The sequence below is a fragment of the Trichomycterus rosablanca genome, chromosome 23, assembly GCF_030014385.1.
Source record: "Trichomycterus rosablanca isolate fTriRos1 chromosome 23, fTriRos1.hap1, whole genome shotgun sequence".
NCBI classification, from domain to species: domain Eukaryota; kingdom Metazoa; phylum Chordata; class Actinopteri; order Siluriformes; family Trichomycteridae; genus Trichomycterus; species Trichomycterus rosablanca.
The window spans coordinates 11,005,715-11,022,712 of NC_086010.1; the positions used below are offsets into that span (position 1 = coordinate 11,005,715).

At 42.4% G+C, this 16,998-nt stretch overlaps 1 protein-coding gene across 1 annotated transcript in view; it reads right to left on the reverse strand.

Moving 5' to 3' along the window:
- Positions 1-44: 44 nt before the first annotated feature.
- The window catches only part of bmp6 (bone morphogenetic protein 6), a 54,713-nt gene continuing 37,759 nt past the window's right edge, over positions 45-16,998 (reverse strand). Inside the window, exons 6-9 of the mRNA XM_062985249.1 lie at positions 6,777-6,801; positions 3,989-4,068; positions 1,777-1,887; positions 45-194 (exon numbers count right to left, since the gene is read on the reverse strand). Coding sequence (XP_062841319.1) covers positions 45-194; positions 1,777-1,887; positions 3,989-4,068; positions 6,777-6,801 — 366 coding nt within the window. The remainder of the gene's footprint in view (positions 195-1,776; positions 1,888-3,988; positions 4,069-6,776; positions 6,802-16,998) is intronic.

Consider the following 16,998-nt stretch of genomic DNA (forward strand, 5'->3'; position numbering starts at 1 on the left):
ACTCTTCAAGCCGTAGCTGCTGGGCTCACATGGCTGCCGTTGGATCAGTGGCAGCCGCACGCGCGCACCACCATGTTTTTGTATTTCTTTAAGATTACGTTGGAGTTGTCGTCAAAATACAGCACAGAGATGGCGTGCAGCTTTGTTGGGGCGCAGCACGGCTTGGGGACGTTCTCAGGGTTCATCAGGTGGACCTGTGACGGGGTAGACAGATTATTAGAAATATGTAATAATATACAGGGTGTCCCTAAAGTCTGGACTCGTAGAAAATATCACTATATAGTGGAAACACATTGATAATTATTGATTAATATTCTAATGAAACTTCATTTCATTTAGTAATAAATATCCATTCCTGCATTTCAGACCTACCTTCCAAAAAAAGTTGGGACAGTAAAGCATTTACCGCTTTGTAATGTTGCCATTTCTTTTCACTACACTTAAAAGATGTTTTGGCACCGAGGAGACCAAGTGATTTAGTGTTTCAGGTTTTATTTTGTCTCGTTCTTCCTGCAAACACGTTTTAATATATACAACAGTACGGGGGTCGTCGTTGTAGCATTTTACGTTTCAAAATTCTCCACACATTCTCTATTGGGGACAGATCAGGACTGCAGGCAGGCCAGTCCAGTACCCGTACCCTCTTCTTCCACAGCCATGCCTTTGTAATGTGTGCAGTCTTGTTGAAAAATGCATGGACGTCCCTGGAAAAGATGACGTCTTGAAGGCAGCACATGTTGCTCTAAGATCTCGATGTACTTTTCTGCATTAATGCTGCATCACAGAAGTGTAAATGACCTTTACCAAGGGCACTGACACAGCCCCATACCATGACAGACCCTGGCTTTTGGACTTGTTCCTGATAACAGTCTGGATGCTCCTTTTCGTCTTTGGTCCAGTGCACACGGCATCCATTTTTTCCAAAAAAGACCTGGAATGCTGATTCATCTGACCACAATACACGTTTCCACTGTGTGATGGTCCATCGTAGATGCCTCCGAGCCCAGAGAAATCGACACCGCTTCTGGACATGGTTAACATAAGGCTTCTTTTTTGCACAGTAAAGTTTTAAGTGGCATTTGTGTATGTAACTCTGTATTGTAGTGCTTAACAAAGGTTTGCTAAAGTAATCCCTCACCCATGTGGTTATATCAGCTATTGTTGAGTGGCGGTTCTTGATGCAGTGCCGTCTGAGTGATCGAAGATCACAGGTGTTCAGCTTAAGCTTGTGCCCCTGGCCTTTATGAACTGAAATTCCTCCTGATTCCTTGAATTGTTTAATGATATTATGCACTGTAGAGGGAGAAATATGCAAATCCCTTCCAATCTTTCTTTGAGGTTCATTGTTTTTAAACATTTTAATCATTTTCTCACACATGTTGACAAACTGGAGATCCTCTGATCATCTTTGCTCATCAAAGTCCATGTGCAAAACCATGATTACAGTCACCTGTTTAAAATCGCATCATTATTTAGGTTTTTCACCTCATTACTAGCCCTAAATTGCCCCCGTCCCAACTTTTTTTGGAATGTGTTGCAGGTCTGAAATGCAGGAATGGATGTTTATTAATAAATGAAATGAAGTTGAGCAGATAAAACATGAAATCTCTCAGGTTCATCCTGTCTGCAATCAAAGAAAAGTCAAAGTAAATGTAAGGAACACTGCATTTTTATTTTATTTGCATTTTCCATAATGTCCCAATGTCTGTGATACCTGGGACAATACATTGGGAGAGTGTAATGTATTGGGTGGTGTAGTGTTTTTGCATGGCTCACCAGTGTCTGTACAATAGCATGATTAGTAGCATTCATGTGAGCATTTAGCGGGAACGAGCATTCTCCGTCACAGAAATTAGCTGAATAGCCTTCAGGTGCAATGATCCAGTCCTGACCACAGACAAAAGACAACAAAATTGGTCATCAACCCAACAGTGAATTATTTACAGTTTTTGGTTTTGTCTTGAAGGTTTATTCAGCCATGGCTAAGGTTGTAAAATGACTAACGTTCCTTAGGTCCCGTCCCATAAACAACACTGGTGAAAACACTGTGAAATCAAAGTTTTTCTAAAGTGAAATGTAAAAGTAACGTTTTATAAACCTCAAAACAATGTAAATTTAGCATTTTATATTCAGTTATTGCTCAAAAGGAGCTAAATGTACCGCTTTAACTAATCCGATTTTAACTACCTGTGATTGCCAGCAGATAGAATTAATTACTAAAATCATTTAGTTAGGGTGATCATAAATACCTCTGGTGTTCAGCTTAGGCATATATTAGTGATGTGGGGGACTACTTACACTGATCAGCCATAACATTAAAACCACCTCCTTGTTTACAGCTCCACGTACCATATAAAAGCACTTTGTAGTTCTACAATTACTGACTGTAGTCTATCTGTTTCTCTGCATACATTTTTAGACTGCTTTCACCCTGTTCTTCAATGGTCAGGACCCCCAGCACCCCCACTGTAGGACCACTACAGAGCAGGTATTATTTAGGTGGTGGATCATTCTCAGCACTGACATGGTCCACTCACTGTCCACTCTATTAGACACGCCACCTTGTAGATGTAAAGTCAGAGACGATCGCTCATCTATTGCTGCTTTTTGAGTTGGTCATCTTCTGGACCTTCATTAGTGGTCACAGGACGCTGACCATGGGGCGCTGTTGGCTGGATGTTTTTGGTAGGTGGACTATTCTCAGTCCAGCAGTGACATTGAGGTGTTCAAAAACTCCAGAAGCGCTGCTGTGTCTTATCCGCTCATACCAGCACAACCATGTCAGTGTCAGTACAGTGCTGAGAATGATCCACCACCCAAATGATACCTGCTCTGTGGTGGTCCTGGGAGAGTCCTGACCATTGAAGAACAGCATGAAAGGGGGCTAACAAAGCATGTGGAGAAACAGATGGACTACAGTCAGTAATTGTAGAACTATAAATGGTTTCCATATGGTGTTTTTATATAGGGCCCAACAGTGGCTTCATGGCAGAGCTAGGATTCGAACTCTCAACCTTTCAGTTGATAGCCCAAAGCTCTACCCACTAGGCTACCACTGTCCCTAGTAGACTAGTAAGATTTGAGGAACAGATGAATCCAGCCAAAAAAACCAGCCCCTTTTTCTCCCTTTTTAGCGCGTCCAATTGCACGATTGCGTCATGCTTCCTCTCCACCAATGCCGATCCCTGCTCTGATTGAGGAGAACGAAGCTAACCCACACCCCCTCCGACACGTGGGCAGCATGCCGTATGCATCTTATCACCTACACTTTGACGAGTGCAGTGCAGCTCAGCGTTGTGTACGGAGAGGACACACCCTGACAGCACTCTTTTCTCATCTCTGTGCAGGTGCCATCAATCAGCCAGCGGAGGTCGTAATTGTACCAGTCATGGGAGAGAGACCCCATCCGGCTTAGTCCCGCCCATACCTGAACAACAGGCCAATCGTTGTTCATGTGGCCGCTCAGCCTTAGCCGGTAGGCAGAGCTGAGATTCGATACGGTGTGTTTTTTTAGCGCTGCACCACCTGAGCGGCCGCAACAGTTGATCTTTCAATTACTATGACCCGAAGCATAGAGCAAGTCTTTAAATGTCGTCGAGTGGCTCAGTCAAAGCCCAAACATCAGTAGAGTTATCTAACAACATTAGTTTTGTGCAGAGCTTAAGAGTGTACCATGATGAATAGGATAAACTGCTTAATCCAGATGTGTAGAGACTTATCAAAGACTTCCAGCTGTAATTGCTACCCAAAGGGCATCTCCACAGTATTAAATGAAGGGTCTAAATACTTTGGCAAAAACCTCAAAACAGGTTTTTATTTCATTACGGGTAAGTGTGTGATGGGTAAAATGGGTCACACCGCAAAGTGTGCTAAACATCAAAGGTTTAATTTACATTTTATTCTTCTGTATGTGGTTTTGTTAATACGTGCTGCATAAAAACTCATATTTGTATGCTTGTTATCTTACATTAGTCATGTGTGTACTCACCTGCCAGCCTAGCTCCTTGAAGCTAACATATAGCTCATGCTTTCTGCATCCTGTCTTCTGATCACTGCTGTTGTAATCTGCTAAAGAGAGAAAAAAATGGAATATCAGCCTGGCCTTTTTATCACAAATGCTCATTTGACTAAATGAGTGCAAATTATTAAAAGAAGCACTTGGGAAGCACAGCGGTCTCTTGAGTCTATAGGCTGGTTGTATGTCTACACATGGTTGACTATGTCTGGGTTGGCAAAGAAAGGGGGGATCGTCAAAGCCCTGCCATGTATTGGAGGCCTGTCTAGGATATTCTCGTCTTTTGCCAAGTGTTTCCCTCAGTGCCCATAGCATGGGTGACTTGCATATGTGTTCGGTTTTAGAAAGGGGCAACTTCTTTACCCCCGAAAGTCTGTAGGTATTTCAACAAGATAGTGCAGGTGCTTGACTGGCCTGCCTGCAGTCTCCTATTAAAAGTACATGATTCAGCCGCTCAGGTGGCGCAGCGGTAAAAAACACACGCTGGAACCAGAGCTGGGATCTAAAACACATCGTATCGAATCTCAGCTCTGCCTGCCGGCTAAGGCTGAGCGGCCACATGAACAACGATTGGCCTGTTGTTCACATATGGGCGGGACTAAGCCGGATAGGGTCTCTCTCCCATGACTGGTGCAATTACGACCACTGCTGGCTGATTGATGGCGCCTGCTCAGAGATGAGAAAAGAGTTCTGTCAGGGTGTGTCCTCTCCGTACACAACGCTGAGCTGCACTGCACTCGTCAAAGTGTAGGTGATGAGATGCATACTGCTGCTGCACACGTGTCGGAGGGGGCGTGGGTTAGCTTCGTTCTCCTAAATCAGAGCGGGGATCGGCATTGGTGGAGAGGAAGCATGACGCAATCGGGCAATTGGACGCGATTTAAAAAATGCATGATGCATTATCAGTCAATGGCGACCACAGACTATTGAGTCTATTGAGCTGAGGTCTTGTATAAAGAAAGAATGACAGAAAATTCTGGAACGGTGATGGAACACAGTGTTAAACATGCCTCTGTCCCAACTTTTTTCAGCATGTTGCTGTAAATATAATTGTATTTAAATTTACAAATTACAATAAAGTTGATAAGTGAATACACTGGACAAGGTTCAAGAGAACTAATAAATCACAGATTCTTCTTTTTACTGGGTTGTGCCAAGTGTCCCAACTTTTCTGGAAATGTTTGTATTTGTTGTGGCACTCTTGGAATTTTAAGAATTTTGCAGCTTTTCCCCCTGTGATTATGATTAAAGCATCATTTCTTTGACCATCATGTCCTTTGACTCAAAGAATACAACTGGTATACACCTGGTATTCACAGGTTTCACACAGGAGCTTTTTTTTTCTTGCTTGGCAGCCTCTACGCCCATGATAATTTAAAGCTTGCTTGACTGTAGATACTGTCACCTGTGTTTTGAAAGCACTTATTTAATGATAGACCTGTATTTCCAGGTAGTCTGTGTATTCCATCTCACCAACCCAACAATTTTCCTTTGAGCATTTGAGTTTTCTTCCTAACCGTGGCAAGGAAACCACTGATCCATGTACAACCCCAAATCAGAAAAAGTTGGAACAGCATGGAAAATGCAAATAAAATAAAAATGCAGTGTTCCTTACATTTACTTAGATTTTTAATTTGATTGCAGGATGAACCTGAGATATTTCATGTTTTATCTGCTCAACTTCATTTCATTTATTAATAAACATCCATTCCTGCATTTCAGGCCTGCAACACATTCCAAAAAAAGTTGTGACGGGGGCAATTTAGGGCTAGTAATGAGGTGAAAAACCTAAATAATGATGCGATTTTAAACAGGTGATGTCAACAGGTGATTGTAATCATGGTTTGGTACAAAAACAGCATCCAGGAAAGGCTGAGTCTTTGATGAGCAAAGATGATCAGAGGATCTCCAGTTTGTCAACTAATGTGTGAGAAAATGATTGAAATGTTTAAAAACAATGAACCTCAAAGAAAGATTGGAAGGCATTTGCATATTTCTCCCTCTACAGTGCATAATATCATTAAACCATTCAAGGAATTGGAAGGAATTTCGGTGCGTAAAGGCTAAAGGCGCAAGCTTAAGCTGAACACCCGTGATCTTCGATCCCTCAGACGGCACTGCATCAAGAACCACCACTCAACAATAGCTGATATAACCACATGGGTGAGGGATTACTTTAGCAAACCTTTATCAAGCTCTACAATACAGAGTTACATGCACAAATGCCACTTAAAACCTTACTGTGCAAAAAAGAAGCCTCATGTTAACCATGTCCAGAAGCAGCGTCGACTTCTTGGGGCTCGGAGGCATCTAGGATGGACCATCACACAGTGGAAACGTGTATTGTGGTCAGATGAATCAGCATTCCAGGTCTTTTTTTAAAAGAATGGATGGCGTGTGCTCCGAACCAAAGACTGAAAGGACCATCCAGACTGTTATAAGGAACAAGTCCAAAAGCCAGGGTCTGTCATGGTATGGGACTGTGTCAGTGCCCTTGACAAAGGTCATTTACACTTCTGTGATGGCAGCATTAATGCAGAAATGTCCATCAGCGGACTTCGGTAAATCAAATCCCAAGAATGCTATAACATTTCCCCTACAAGTGTGTGTAAACTCCTGAAATTCAGCAGTCTGGTTGAGATCTGCATGTTGCTAAATTTATTATTGCTGAACTACAGAAACCCACTAACTAAGAAAAAAAAAGAATTTCAGACAAAGGAAGGGGGCAAACGAATGAAAAGGAAATGCACATGATATCAACACAGATTACATACTGTAGTTGCTTCCTGTAATTTTTGGTGTTCCTGTCCAGAGTGGAGTAAACTGGGCTTTCCCAGTTTCACACGACTTTGGTAAACCTGTAAACTGATTAAACTGGCATTTCAATAAAAAAGTTATATAACAACAATGGTGCATTAATCATACAGTAAAGTGGGTACAACATTAAAACCACCTCCTTGTTTCTACACTCACTGTCCATTTTATCAGCTCCACTTACCATACAGAAGCACTTTGTAGTTCTACAATTACTGACTGTAGTCCATCTGTTTCTCTGCATGCTTTGTTAGCCCCCTTTCATGCTGTTCTTCAATCGTCAGGACTCTCCCAGGACCACCACAGAGCAGGTATTATTTAGGTGGTGGATCATTCTCAGCACTGCAGTGACACTCACATGGTGGTGGTGTGTTAGTGTGTGTTGTGCTGGTATGAGTGGATCAGATACAGCAGCACTGATGGAGTTTTAAAACACCTCACTGTCACTGCTGGACTGAGAATGGGGCCAGTGATAGCTCAGTGGTTAAGGTACTGGACTAGTAAACAGAAGGTTGTCGGTTCAAGCCCCCGCCACCACCAAGTTGCCCTTAACCCTCAATTGCTCATTGTGTAAGTCGCTTTGGATAAAAGCGTCTGCTAAATGCTGAAAAGGTAAATGTAAATGTAAATGTAGAATGGTCCACCAACCAAAAATATCCAACGAACAGTGCCCTATGGGCACCACTGATGAAGGTCTAGAAGATGACCAACTCAAACAGCAGCAATAGACGAGCAATCGTCTCTGACTATACATCTACAAGGTGGACCAACTAGGTAGGAGTGTGGACACGGTATTTTAACTCCAGCAGCACTGCTGTGTCTGATCCACTCATACCAGCACCATGTCAGTGTCACTGCAGTGCTGAGAATCATCCACCACCTAAATAATACCTGCTCTGTGGGGGTCCTGACCATTGAAGAACAGGGTGAAAGCAGACTAAAAAAAGTATGTAGAGAAATAGATAGATTACAGTCAGTAATTGTAGAACTACAAGCGCTTCTATATGGTAAATGTAATTGATAAAATGGACAGTATATATAGTTTTGTACAGTACTTTTCTTATTCTTGGCTCAATCTGCAGTCATTTAAATGAGACCCTTCCTTGTGGTTCCTCCTCACTATCCACACACTGGTAAGGGTAAATATTTACTGGGATAAATCTGCTAGTAGGAGAAAAAAAATTCTTAGATTACCCGGGCAGCATGTTTCCCTTTGATCATTAGCACCATGCACTGATTGTGTTTACATGCTAACTGATGAGATCTTGTTTTACTTAGCGACTCAAAGTTGTCTCACTGCAGCTGGCATGTGTGTGGTGTAACAGCAGTGGTTTTTCGACATGTACACACACTGGTGAAGTTATTTATGTAGTTCTGTTGGTATGTTACAAAAACACAGTGTAACGCTGTAAGAGTAAAACTGTGTAAATGAGGCAGTTTGTTAGCATTTAAAGGTAAATATTTAACAGATACACCGATCAGACATAACATATAACATTAAAACCACCTCCTTGTTTCTACACTCACTGTCCATTTTATCAGCTCCACTTACCATATAGAAACACTTTGTATTTCTACAATTACTGACTGTAATCCATCTATTTCTCCACATGCTTTTTTAACCTGCTTTCACCCTGTTCTTTAATGGTCAGGACCACCACAGGACCACTACAGAGCAGGTATTATTTGGGTGGTGGATCATTCTCAGCACTGCAGTGACACTGACATGGTGGTGGTGTTTTATTGTAATGCTCTTCTAACTGGATGCTCTGGTAGATCCTTAAACAAACTCCAATTAGTTCAAAATGCAGCAGCTCGAGTGCTAACTAGAACTAAAAAATTTGACCATATTACTCCTGTTCTATCATCTCTACACTGGCTGCCAGTTAAATTTCGCATTGATTACAAAATACTTTTACTAACTTATAAAGCGCTACATGGTCTGGCTCCACAGTATCTGAGTGAACTTATTAATCACTACAGCCCAGCGCGTCCACTTCGTTCACAAGATGCAGGGTTACTTATAGTTCCTAAAATTAAAAAGATCACGGCTGGTGGAAGAGCGTTTTCTTACAAAGCTCCACAACTCTGGAATAATCTTCCTGCCTCTGTTCGAGATTCGGACACAGTCTCAATGTTTAAGTCTAGACTGAAAACATATTTATTTTCTCAGGCTTTTGATTAATATAGACAAAGGCGCAGAGCTTGGGGGTTCTTGGTCATAGAAACTTGTGGTGATCAGGGATGTTGGGTTGCTGTCGTTCTGCCTCTCTTGTCCGATCACTCAGGTTTGGTGACGGTGGGGAGATGGGCGCTGATGTCCTGTGAAAGCCTTCATGACCTTGTTACCTGCTCGCTCTCCCTTTTAGTTATGCTGTAATAATTAGGGCTGCCGGAGTCTAAAACTCTCTGTAAAACTGTTTGTCAACTAGCATTGTACATTATTAACTACATTCTCTGTTGTTTTACCCCGAGGGCATTCTGATGGAAACCTGTTTACCCGCCGAGGTTAAGGATTAAAGTCGAGACAACGATGCTGCTCCTGTCAGATGTGACGGGTCTGGAGTAATTGCAACGACAAGAAATCACTACAGACTTTATTGAAGACTAGAGCGGATAACAACTCTATTATTATTTAATTGTTTATTTATCTATTTATTACCAGTTATGACTTTTAGATCATTTAATTCTGTGTTTGTATGATTTGTGTAAATCGTGTATTTATTTAAAGTATCCTCCAGGCCACCCAAAAAGGATGGGCCCTGCTGAGTCTGGTTCCTCTCAAGGTTTCTTCCTGTAATTTTCAGGGAGTTTTTCCTTGCCACAGTCGCCCTCGGCTTGCTCAACAGGGGTTTTTGTATCTGTTGGTCCTGGATTTTGTAAAGTTGCTTTGAGACAATGTCTATTGTAAAAAGCGCTATATAAATAAAGTTGACTTGACTTGACTTGGTGTGTTAGTGTGTGTTGTGCTGGTATGAGTGGATCAGACACAGCAGTGCTGCTGGAGTGTCCACTCACTGTCCACTCTATTAGACACGCCTACCTAGTTGGTCCACCTTGTAGATGTAAAGTCAGAGACGATCGCTCATCTATTGCTGTTGTTTGAGTTGGTCATCTTTTAGACCTTCATCAGTGGTCACAGGACGCTGCCCATGGGGCGCTGTTGGCTGAATATTTTTGGTTGGTGGACCATTCTCAGTCCAGCAGGGACAGTGAGGTGTTTAAAAACTCCAGCAGCATTGCTGTGTCTTATCCACTCATACCAGCACAACACACACTAACACACCACCACCATGTCATTGTCACTGCAGTGCTGAGAATGATCCACCACCCAAATAATACCTGCTCTGTGGTGGTCCTGGGAGAGCCCTGACCATTGAAGAACTGCATGAAAGGGGGCTAACAAAGCATGCAGAGAAACAGATGGACTACAGTCAGTAATTGTAGAACTACAAAGTGCTTCTATATGGTAAGTGGAGCTGATAAAATGGACAGTGAGTGTAGAAACAAGGTGGGTTTTATTGTTATGGCTGATCTGTGTATATAAGATGATAACCAAGAAGATAACCACCAGCAAACCAACACTTTTTCTTGTGCCATGTGCAGTCAGGACATGCACATCACTGGCTTTTTACTCACTTTTAAAACAATAATGCCTAAAGCTTATCCTAATCAGGGTCGTGGAGGGGTGCTGGAGCCTATCCGAACTCTCAATGGGCGCAAGGTGCAAAGAAACACCTTGGACAGGGTGCCCGCCCATCGCAGGGTAGACATCTAGGGGCAATCTTTGAGTATCTTCAATTAACCTGACTGCATGTCTTTGAACTGCTGGAGAACCCACATGGACAAGGGGAAAACTCCACACAGAAAGGACCCAGACCACTCCACCTGGAAATCGAACCCAGTACCTTCTTGCTGTGAGGCGAGAGTGCTACCCACTGGCTTTTTATTAAAACATTAAAACGGTGTGTGTTTGACAGCATTATGTGCAATCTGCAACTATATAAAATAAATCTTGGCACCCAGGTGGCACAGCGGGATTTTCCGCTAGCACACCAGCGCTGAGATTCTGAACTCCTCAGTTCGAAACTCGGCTGGGCGCCATCTAGCGGACATAATTGGCAGTGCCTGCAGGGAGGGTTGACCGGGATATGTGGGCAGGGTTTCAAAACGCTGTGTAAGGACCCTGGTTGACGGATAGAGGCGTTTGTGCAGAGTGCATGGGTGGAAAAGGGTTCCGTTAAGGGCTGCGCGCGGGTTGGATTATATATATATATATATATATTAGGGCTGTCACACGATTAAAAATTTTAATCGAGATTAATCGCGATTAAAGAACAAAATGAGTCGAGATTAATCTCGATTAAAATTTTTAATCGTGTGACAGCCCTAATATATACAGTATGTATTTATCGTAATTAATCGCAAACTAATATTTAAGCAAAATTTGAACAGTTATGCACATTGTTATTGCAAGAACGTGTTTACCAATAAAACATTCATAAAATAAGATAAAATTATTAAATCTAAATTTATTGTAGAAAGCACATTATCTGACAAAAGTGAGGATCTTTTCCTGTTCATGACCCTGACACTGAAAACAGGTGCACCAACCATAATGTTTTGATCTAATATAAGGCATCAATAAAGCATCAAAACACAGATATGATTATTTCATAGATCTATTAAGAAAACCCTTTAATACTGTGCTTGTGCAGAAAGAATACTGGGAAATACTGTTCTAAATGACCATTTAAACACCTATAAATACCTGAAACAGTCAAGTTAGCAAACATTATCTAGAAGTAATTGACTAGCTATATAAAAAAAGTGTTAATTAAAACAGTCCATGTAAACGCTTAGTCCATATAAATATCAGATACGAATGTGTTTTTAGAAAACTACAAACATCACAAATATAAATCATGTTTATAACCATGTGATAGAATAACCTGAATAAACTGTAGAGATGAAACATCACACAGAGTTTCACTTCTCACCGGAGGGGGAGGAGGCGGAGCTACGCGGTTTTGATGGACAGCTCTAGCAGCCAATGAAAATACTCGTTACAAAGCTTGCGTGGTTTCATTCATCTTTTCATCAACACGTAAAAAAAGTGAAAACCGCTAAAAGTAGTTTATCATCGGACAGTTCATGCGCTTTACATCCTAATTCATCTGAAATACAGTTCATTACCACAGAGACACACATGTATGTGGCACAAACAGCCAAATAAAAATAGTTAGATTAATAATTTTAATTTTGATAAAATTTTTTAATCGCGATTAAAATTTTAACGCGTTAATCGCGTTAATTAATCGCGTTAATTAACGCGATTAACGACAGCCCTAATATATATACAGTGTATCACAAAAGTGAGTACACCCCTCACATTTCTGCAAATATTTCATTATATCTTTTCATGGGACAACACTATAGACATGAAACTTGGATATAACTTAGAGTAGTCAGTGTACAGCTTGTATAGCAGTGTAGATTTACTGTCTTCTGAAAATAACTCAACACACAGCCATTAATGTCTAAATGGCTGGCAACATAAGTGAGTACACCCCACAGTGAACATGTCCAAATTGTGCCCAAAGTGTCAATATTTTGTGTGACCACCATTATTATCCAGCACTGCCTTAACCCTCCTGGGCATGGAATTCACCAGAGCTGCACAGGTTGCTACTGGAATCCTCTTCCACTCCTCCATGATGACATCACGGAGCTGGTGGATGTTAGACACCTTGAACTCCTCCACCTTCCACTTGAGGATGCGCCACAGGTGCTCAATTGGGTTTAGTCCATCACCTTTACCTTCAGTTTCCTCAGCAAGGCAGTTGTCATCTTGGAGGTTGTGTTTGGGGTCGTTATCCTGTTGGAAAACTGCCATGAGGCCCAGTTTTCGAAGGGAGGGGATCATGCTCTGTTTCAGAATGTCACAGTACATGTTGGAATTCATGTTTCCCTCAATGAACTGCAGCTCCCCAGTGCCAGCAACACTCATGCAGCCCAAGACCATGATGCTACCACCACCATGCTTGACTGTAGGCAAGATACAGTTGTCTTGGTACTTCTCACCAGGGCGCCGCCACACATGCTGGACACCATCTGAGCCAAACAAGTTTATCTTGGTCTCGTCAGACCACAGGGCATTCCAGTAATCCATGTTCTTGGACTGCATGTCTTCAGCAAACAGTTTGCAGGCTTTCTTGTGCGTCAGCTTCCTTCTGGGATGACGACCATGCAGACCGAGTTGATGCAGTGTGCGGCGTATGGTCTGAGCACTGACAGGCTGACCTCCCACGTCTTCAACCTCTGCAGCAATGCTGGCAGCACTCATGTGTCTATTTTTTAAAGCCAACCTCTGGATATGACGCCGAACACGTGGACTCAACTTCTTTGGTCGACCCTGGCGAATCCTGTTCCGAGTGGAACCTGTCCTGGAAAACCGCTGTATGACCTTGGCCACCATGCTGTAGCTCAGTTTCAGGGTGTTAGCAATCTTCTTATAGCCCAGGCCATCTTTAAGGAGAGCAACAATCCTATTTCTCACATCCTCAGAGAGTTCTTTGCCATGAGGTGCCATGTTGATTATCCAGTGGCCAGTATGAGAGAATTGTACCCAAAACACCAAATTTAACAGCCCTGCTCCCCATTTACACCTGGGACCTTGACACATGACACCAGGGAGGGACAATGACACATTTGGGCACAATTTGGACATGTTCACTGTGGGGTGTACTCACTTATGTTGCCAGCTATTTAGACATTAATGGCTGTGTGTTGAGTTATTTTTAGAAGACAGTAAATCTACACTGCTATACAAGCTGTACACTGACTACTCTAAGTTATATCCAAGTTTCGTTTCTATAGTGTTGTCCCATGAAAAGATATAATGAAATATTTGCAGAAATGTGAGGGGTGTACTCACTTTTGTGATACACTGTATATACATACGTATATATAGTATATACAGTATATACACACACATAAATCTTTAACAAGTATAGTAACTCAAAACTTGACTCATTGGAAGTCAGTAACCTTTAGTCAATTGTGCTTCTGACCAGTCCAGTAGTAAAACACCACAGACTACTAGAATAGGTAAAAATGAAACCATTGGTGGTATACTAATCTGACATACATATCTAAAGATTATATGTATTACATATAAGAGTATACATATCATACAGCAGAATTGCACAGTCCCATGTCAATGGGATCATAGAATGGAGACGTATTTGTTAAATCGCAGAGACGGAATGTTGCGGCTGTGTGTCCAGATAATAAACCGCATAACACATTTAACAATGGCCCTAGACCATCTAGTTCATCCAAACAAATAGGCTGAGACTGCTGCACCATGTCATTACACACTCACACATACACACACACACACATTACCTACCTAAACAAAATGCTGTCATGGAAAAAGTGCCTACACACACATATACAATAATCAGCCATAACATTAAAACCACCTCCTTGTTTCTACAATCACTGTCCATTTTATCAGCTCCACTTACCATAGAGAAGCACTTTGTAGTTCTACAATTACTGACTGTAGTCTATCTCTTTCTCTGCATGCTTTGTTAGCCCCCTTTCATGCTGTTCTTCAATCAGGCTGTCAGGACCCCCACAGGACCACAACACAGCAGGTATTACTTGGTTGGTGGATCATTCTCAGCACTGCAGTGACACAGACATGGTGGTGGTGTGTAAGTGTGTGTTGTGCTGGTATGAGTGGATCAGACACAGCAGCGCTGCTGGAGTTTTAAACACCTTACTGTCGCTGCTGGACTGAGAATAGTACACCAACCAAAAATATCCAGCCAAAAGCACCCCATAGGCAGCGTCCTGTGACCACTGATGAAGGTCTAGAAGATGACCAACTCAAACAGCAGCAATAGATGAGCGATCGGCTCTGACTTTACATTTACAAGGTGGACCAACTAGGTAGGAGTGTCTAAAAGTGGACAGTGAGTGGACACGGTATTTGAAAACTCCAGCAGCGCTGCTGTGTCTGATCCACTCATGCCAGCACAACACACACTAACACACCACCACCATGTCAGTGTCACTGCAGTGCTGAGAATCATCCACCACCCAAATAATACCTGCTCTGTGGTGGTCCTGTGGGGGTCCTGACCATTAAAGAACAGGGTAAAAGCATGCTAAAAAGGTATGTAGAGAAATAGATGGACTACAGTCAGTAATTGTAGAACTACAAAGTGCTTCTATATGGTAAGTGGAGCTGATAAAATGGACAGTGAGTGTAGAAACCAGGAGGTGGTTTTAATGTTATGGCTGATTAGTGTACACACACAATGTTTAGCAGACACACACATTGACACATTGACAATTTTAGTAGTACCAAGTGGCCTGACTGCATGTCTTTGGACTGTGGGGGGAAACCGGAGCACCGAGAGGAAACCCATGTGGACACAGGGAGAAGATGCAAACTCCACACAAAGAACCCTGACTGACAGGCTGGGGAATTGAACCCAGGCTCTTCCTGCTGTGAGGTGACAGTGTAATAAATAAAGATTGTATTTCCTTCCTTCCTTCCCTCCTCCCTCCCTTCAGTATGTACTAAAATGTTTACCATCTATTATGCAGACATACAACCAAAAAATACACAAACCAGTTTCAGATGAAGGAAGAACAGAAGCTCTTGGCATTCCATTTCTTTCAGCTCTCGGAAAAAAAAACTTGAAGAAGAACTATACTGTCGTCTTTGTCCACGTTGGGTCTATTTTTCATCCTGTCTTTCATCACTGCCGTTATTAAGCTCTCTCTCTCTCTCTCTGAAGCATCTCTCAGAAAGCAAAGTTGGGGTGGTGGGGACTGAAAGACCAGGTTGCGTAAAGGGTCAGTGCTGTGGACAGTGCTGTGTAATTATAATTTAAGTAATACTGTTAACTCTGTCAGATGTTTTAACACAGCAGCTAATTATGGTCCTGAGGTAATTACAGGTCGAGCTCAGGAACAGTCCTCTAAGCAGCTCTGGATGATCGTTAACTGCTCTTAAGAGGAGGGCAAGTCCAGTTCCTACTGCAATGCAACCCAGCTATTATCTTTAAAGGTGTTGGGGTTTTTTTTTTAGGTATGCAACGTTGTGAAAGAGAGACACGTCTTTAATTAATCTTTAAATACAATAAGTATAGACCTAGTAAATTTCCAGTGTCACATGTCAGGGCAGTCATTAAATAACACTCGTAAGCGTCCTGTGACCACTGATGAAGATCTCAAAGATGACCAACTCAAACAGCAGCAATAGATGAGCGATCGTCTCTGACTTTACATCTACAAGGTGGACCAACTAGGTAGGAGTGTCTAATAGAGTGGACAGTGAGTGGACACGGTATTTAAAAACTCCAGCAGCGCTGCTGTGTCTGATCCACCCATACCAGCACAACACACACTAACACACCACCACCATGTCATTGTCACTGCAGTGCTGAGAATCATCCACCACCTAAATAATACCTGCTCTGTGGGGGTCCTGTGGGGGTCCTGACCATTGAAGAACAGCATAAAACTACAAAGTGCTTCTATATGATAAGTGGAGCTGATAAAAAGGACAGTGAGTGTAGAAACAAGGAAGTGGTTTTAATGTTATGGCTAATCAGTGTATATATACATAGTTTATGCATTTTCTTTAGCACGTCCAATTTCCCGAGGAGAACGAAGCTAACCCACGCCCCCTCTGACACGTGGGCAGCAGCCGTATGCATCTTCTCACCTACACTTGACGAATGCATATACGTATCAGCACTGTGTACGGAGAGACACACCCTGATCAGCGCACTCTTTCCTCGTCTCTGTGCAGGCGCCATCAATCAGCCAGCAGAGCTCGTAGTTGCATTAGTTATGAGAGAGTCCCTATCCGGCTTGATATCCCACCCCTATATGTACAACAGGCCAATCGTTGTTCATGTGCTTGCTCAGCCCAGCCGGCAGGCAGAGCCGAGACTCGATACGATGTATTCGAGATCCCAGCTCTAGCATGTGTTTTACCGCTGCAACACCTGAGCGGCCTTTTGTAGATATTTCTCAGCTTCACTTGTTGGGAACCCGCCTTAGTTAAACGCTGATATGGGTCACAAAATCAACATGCATTGTGTGAGATGTAGTTTATGTACGATTTTACAATGTGTTCT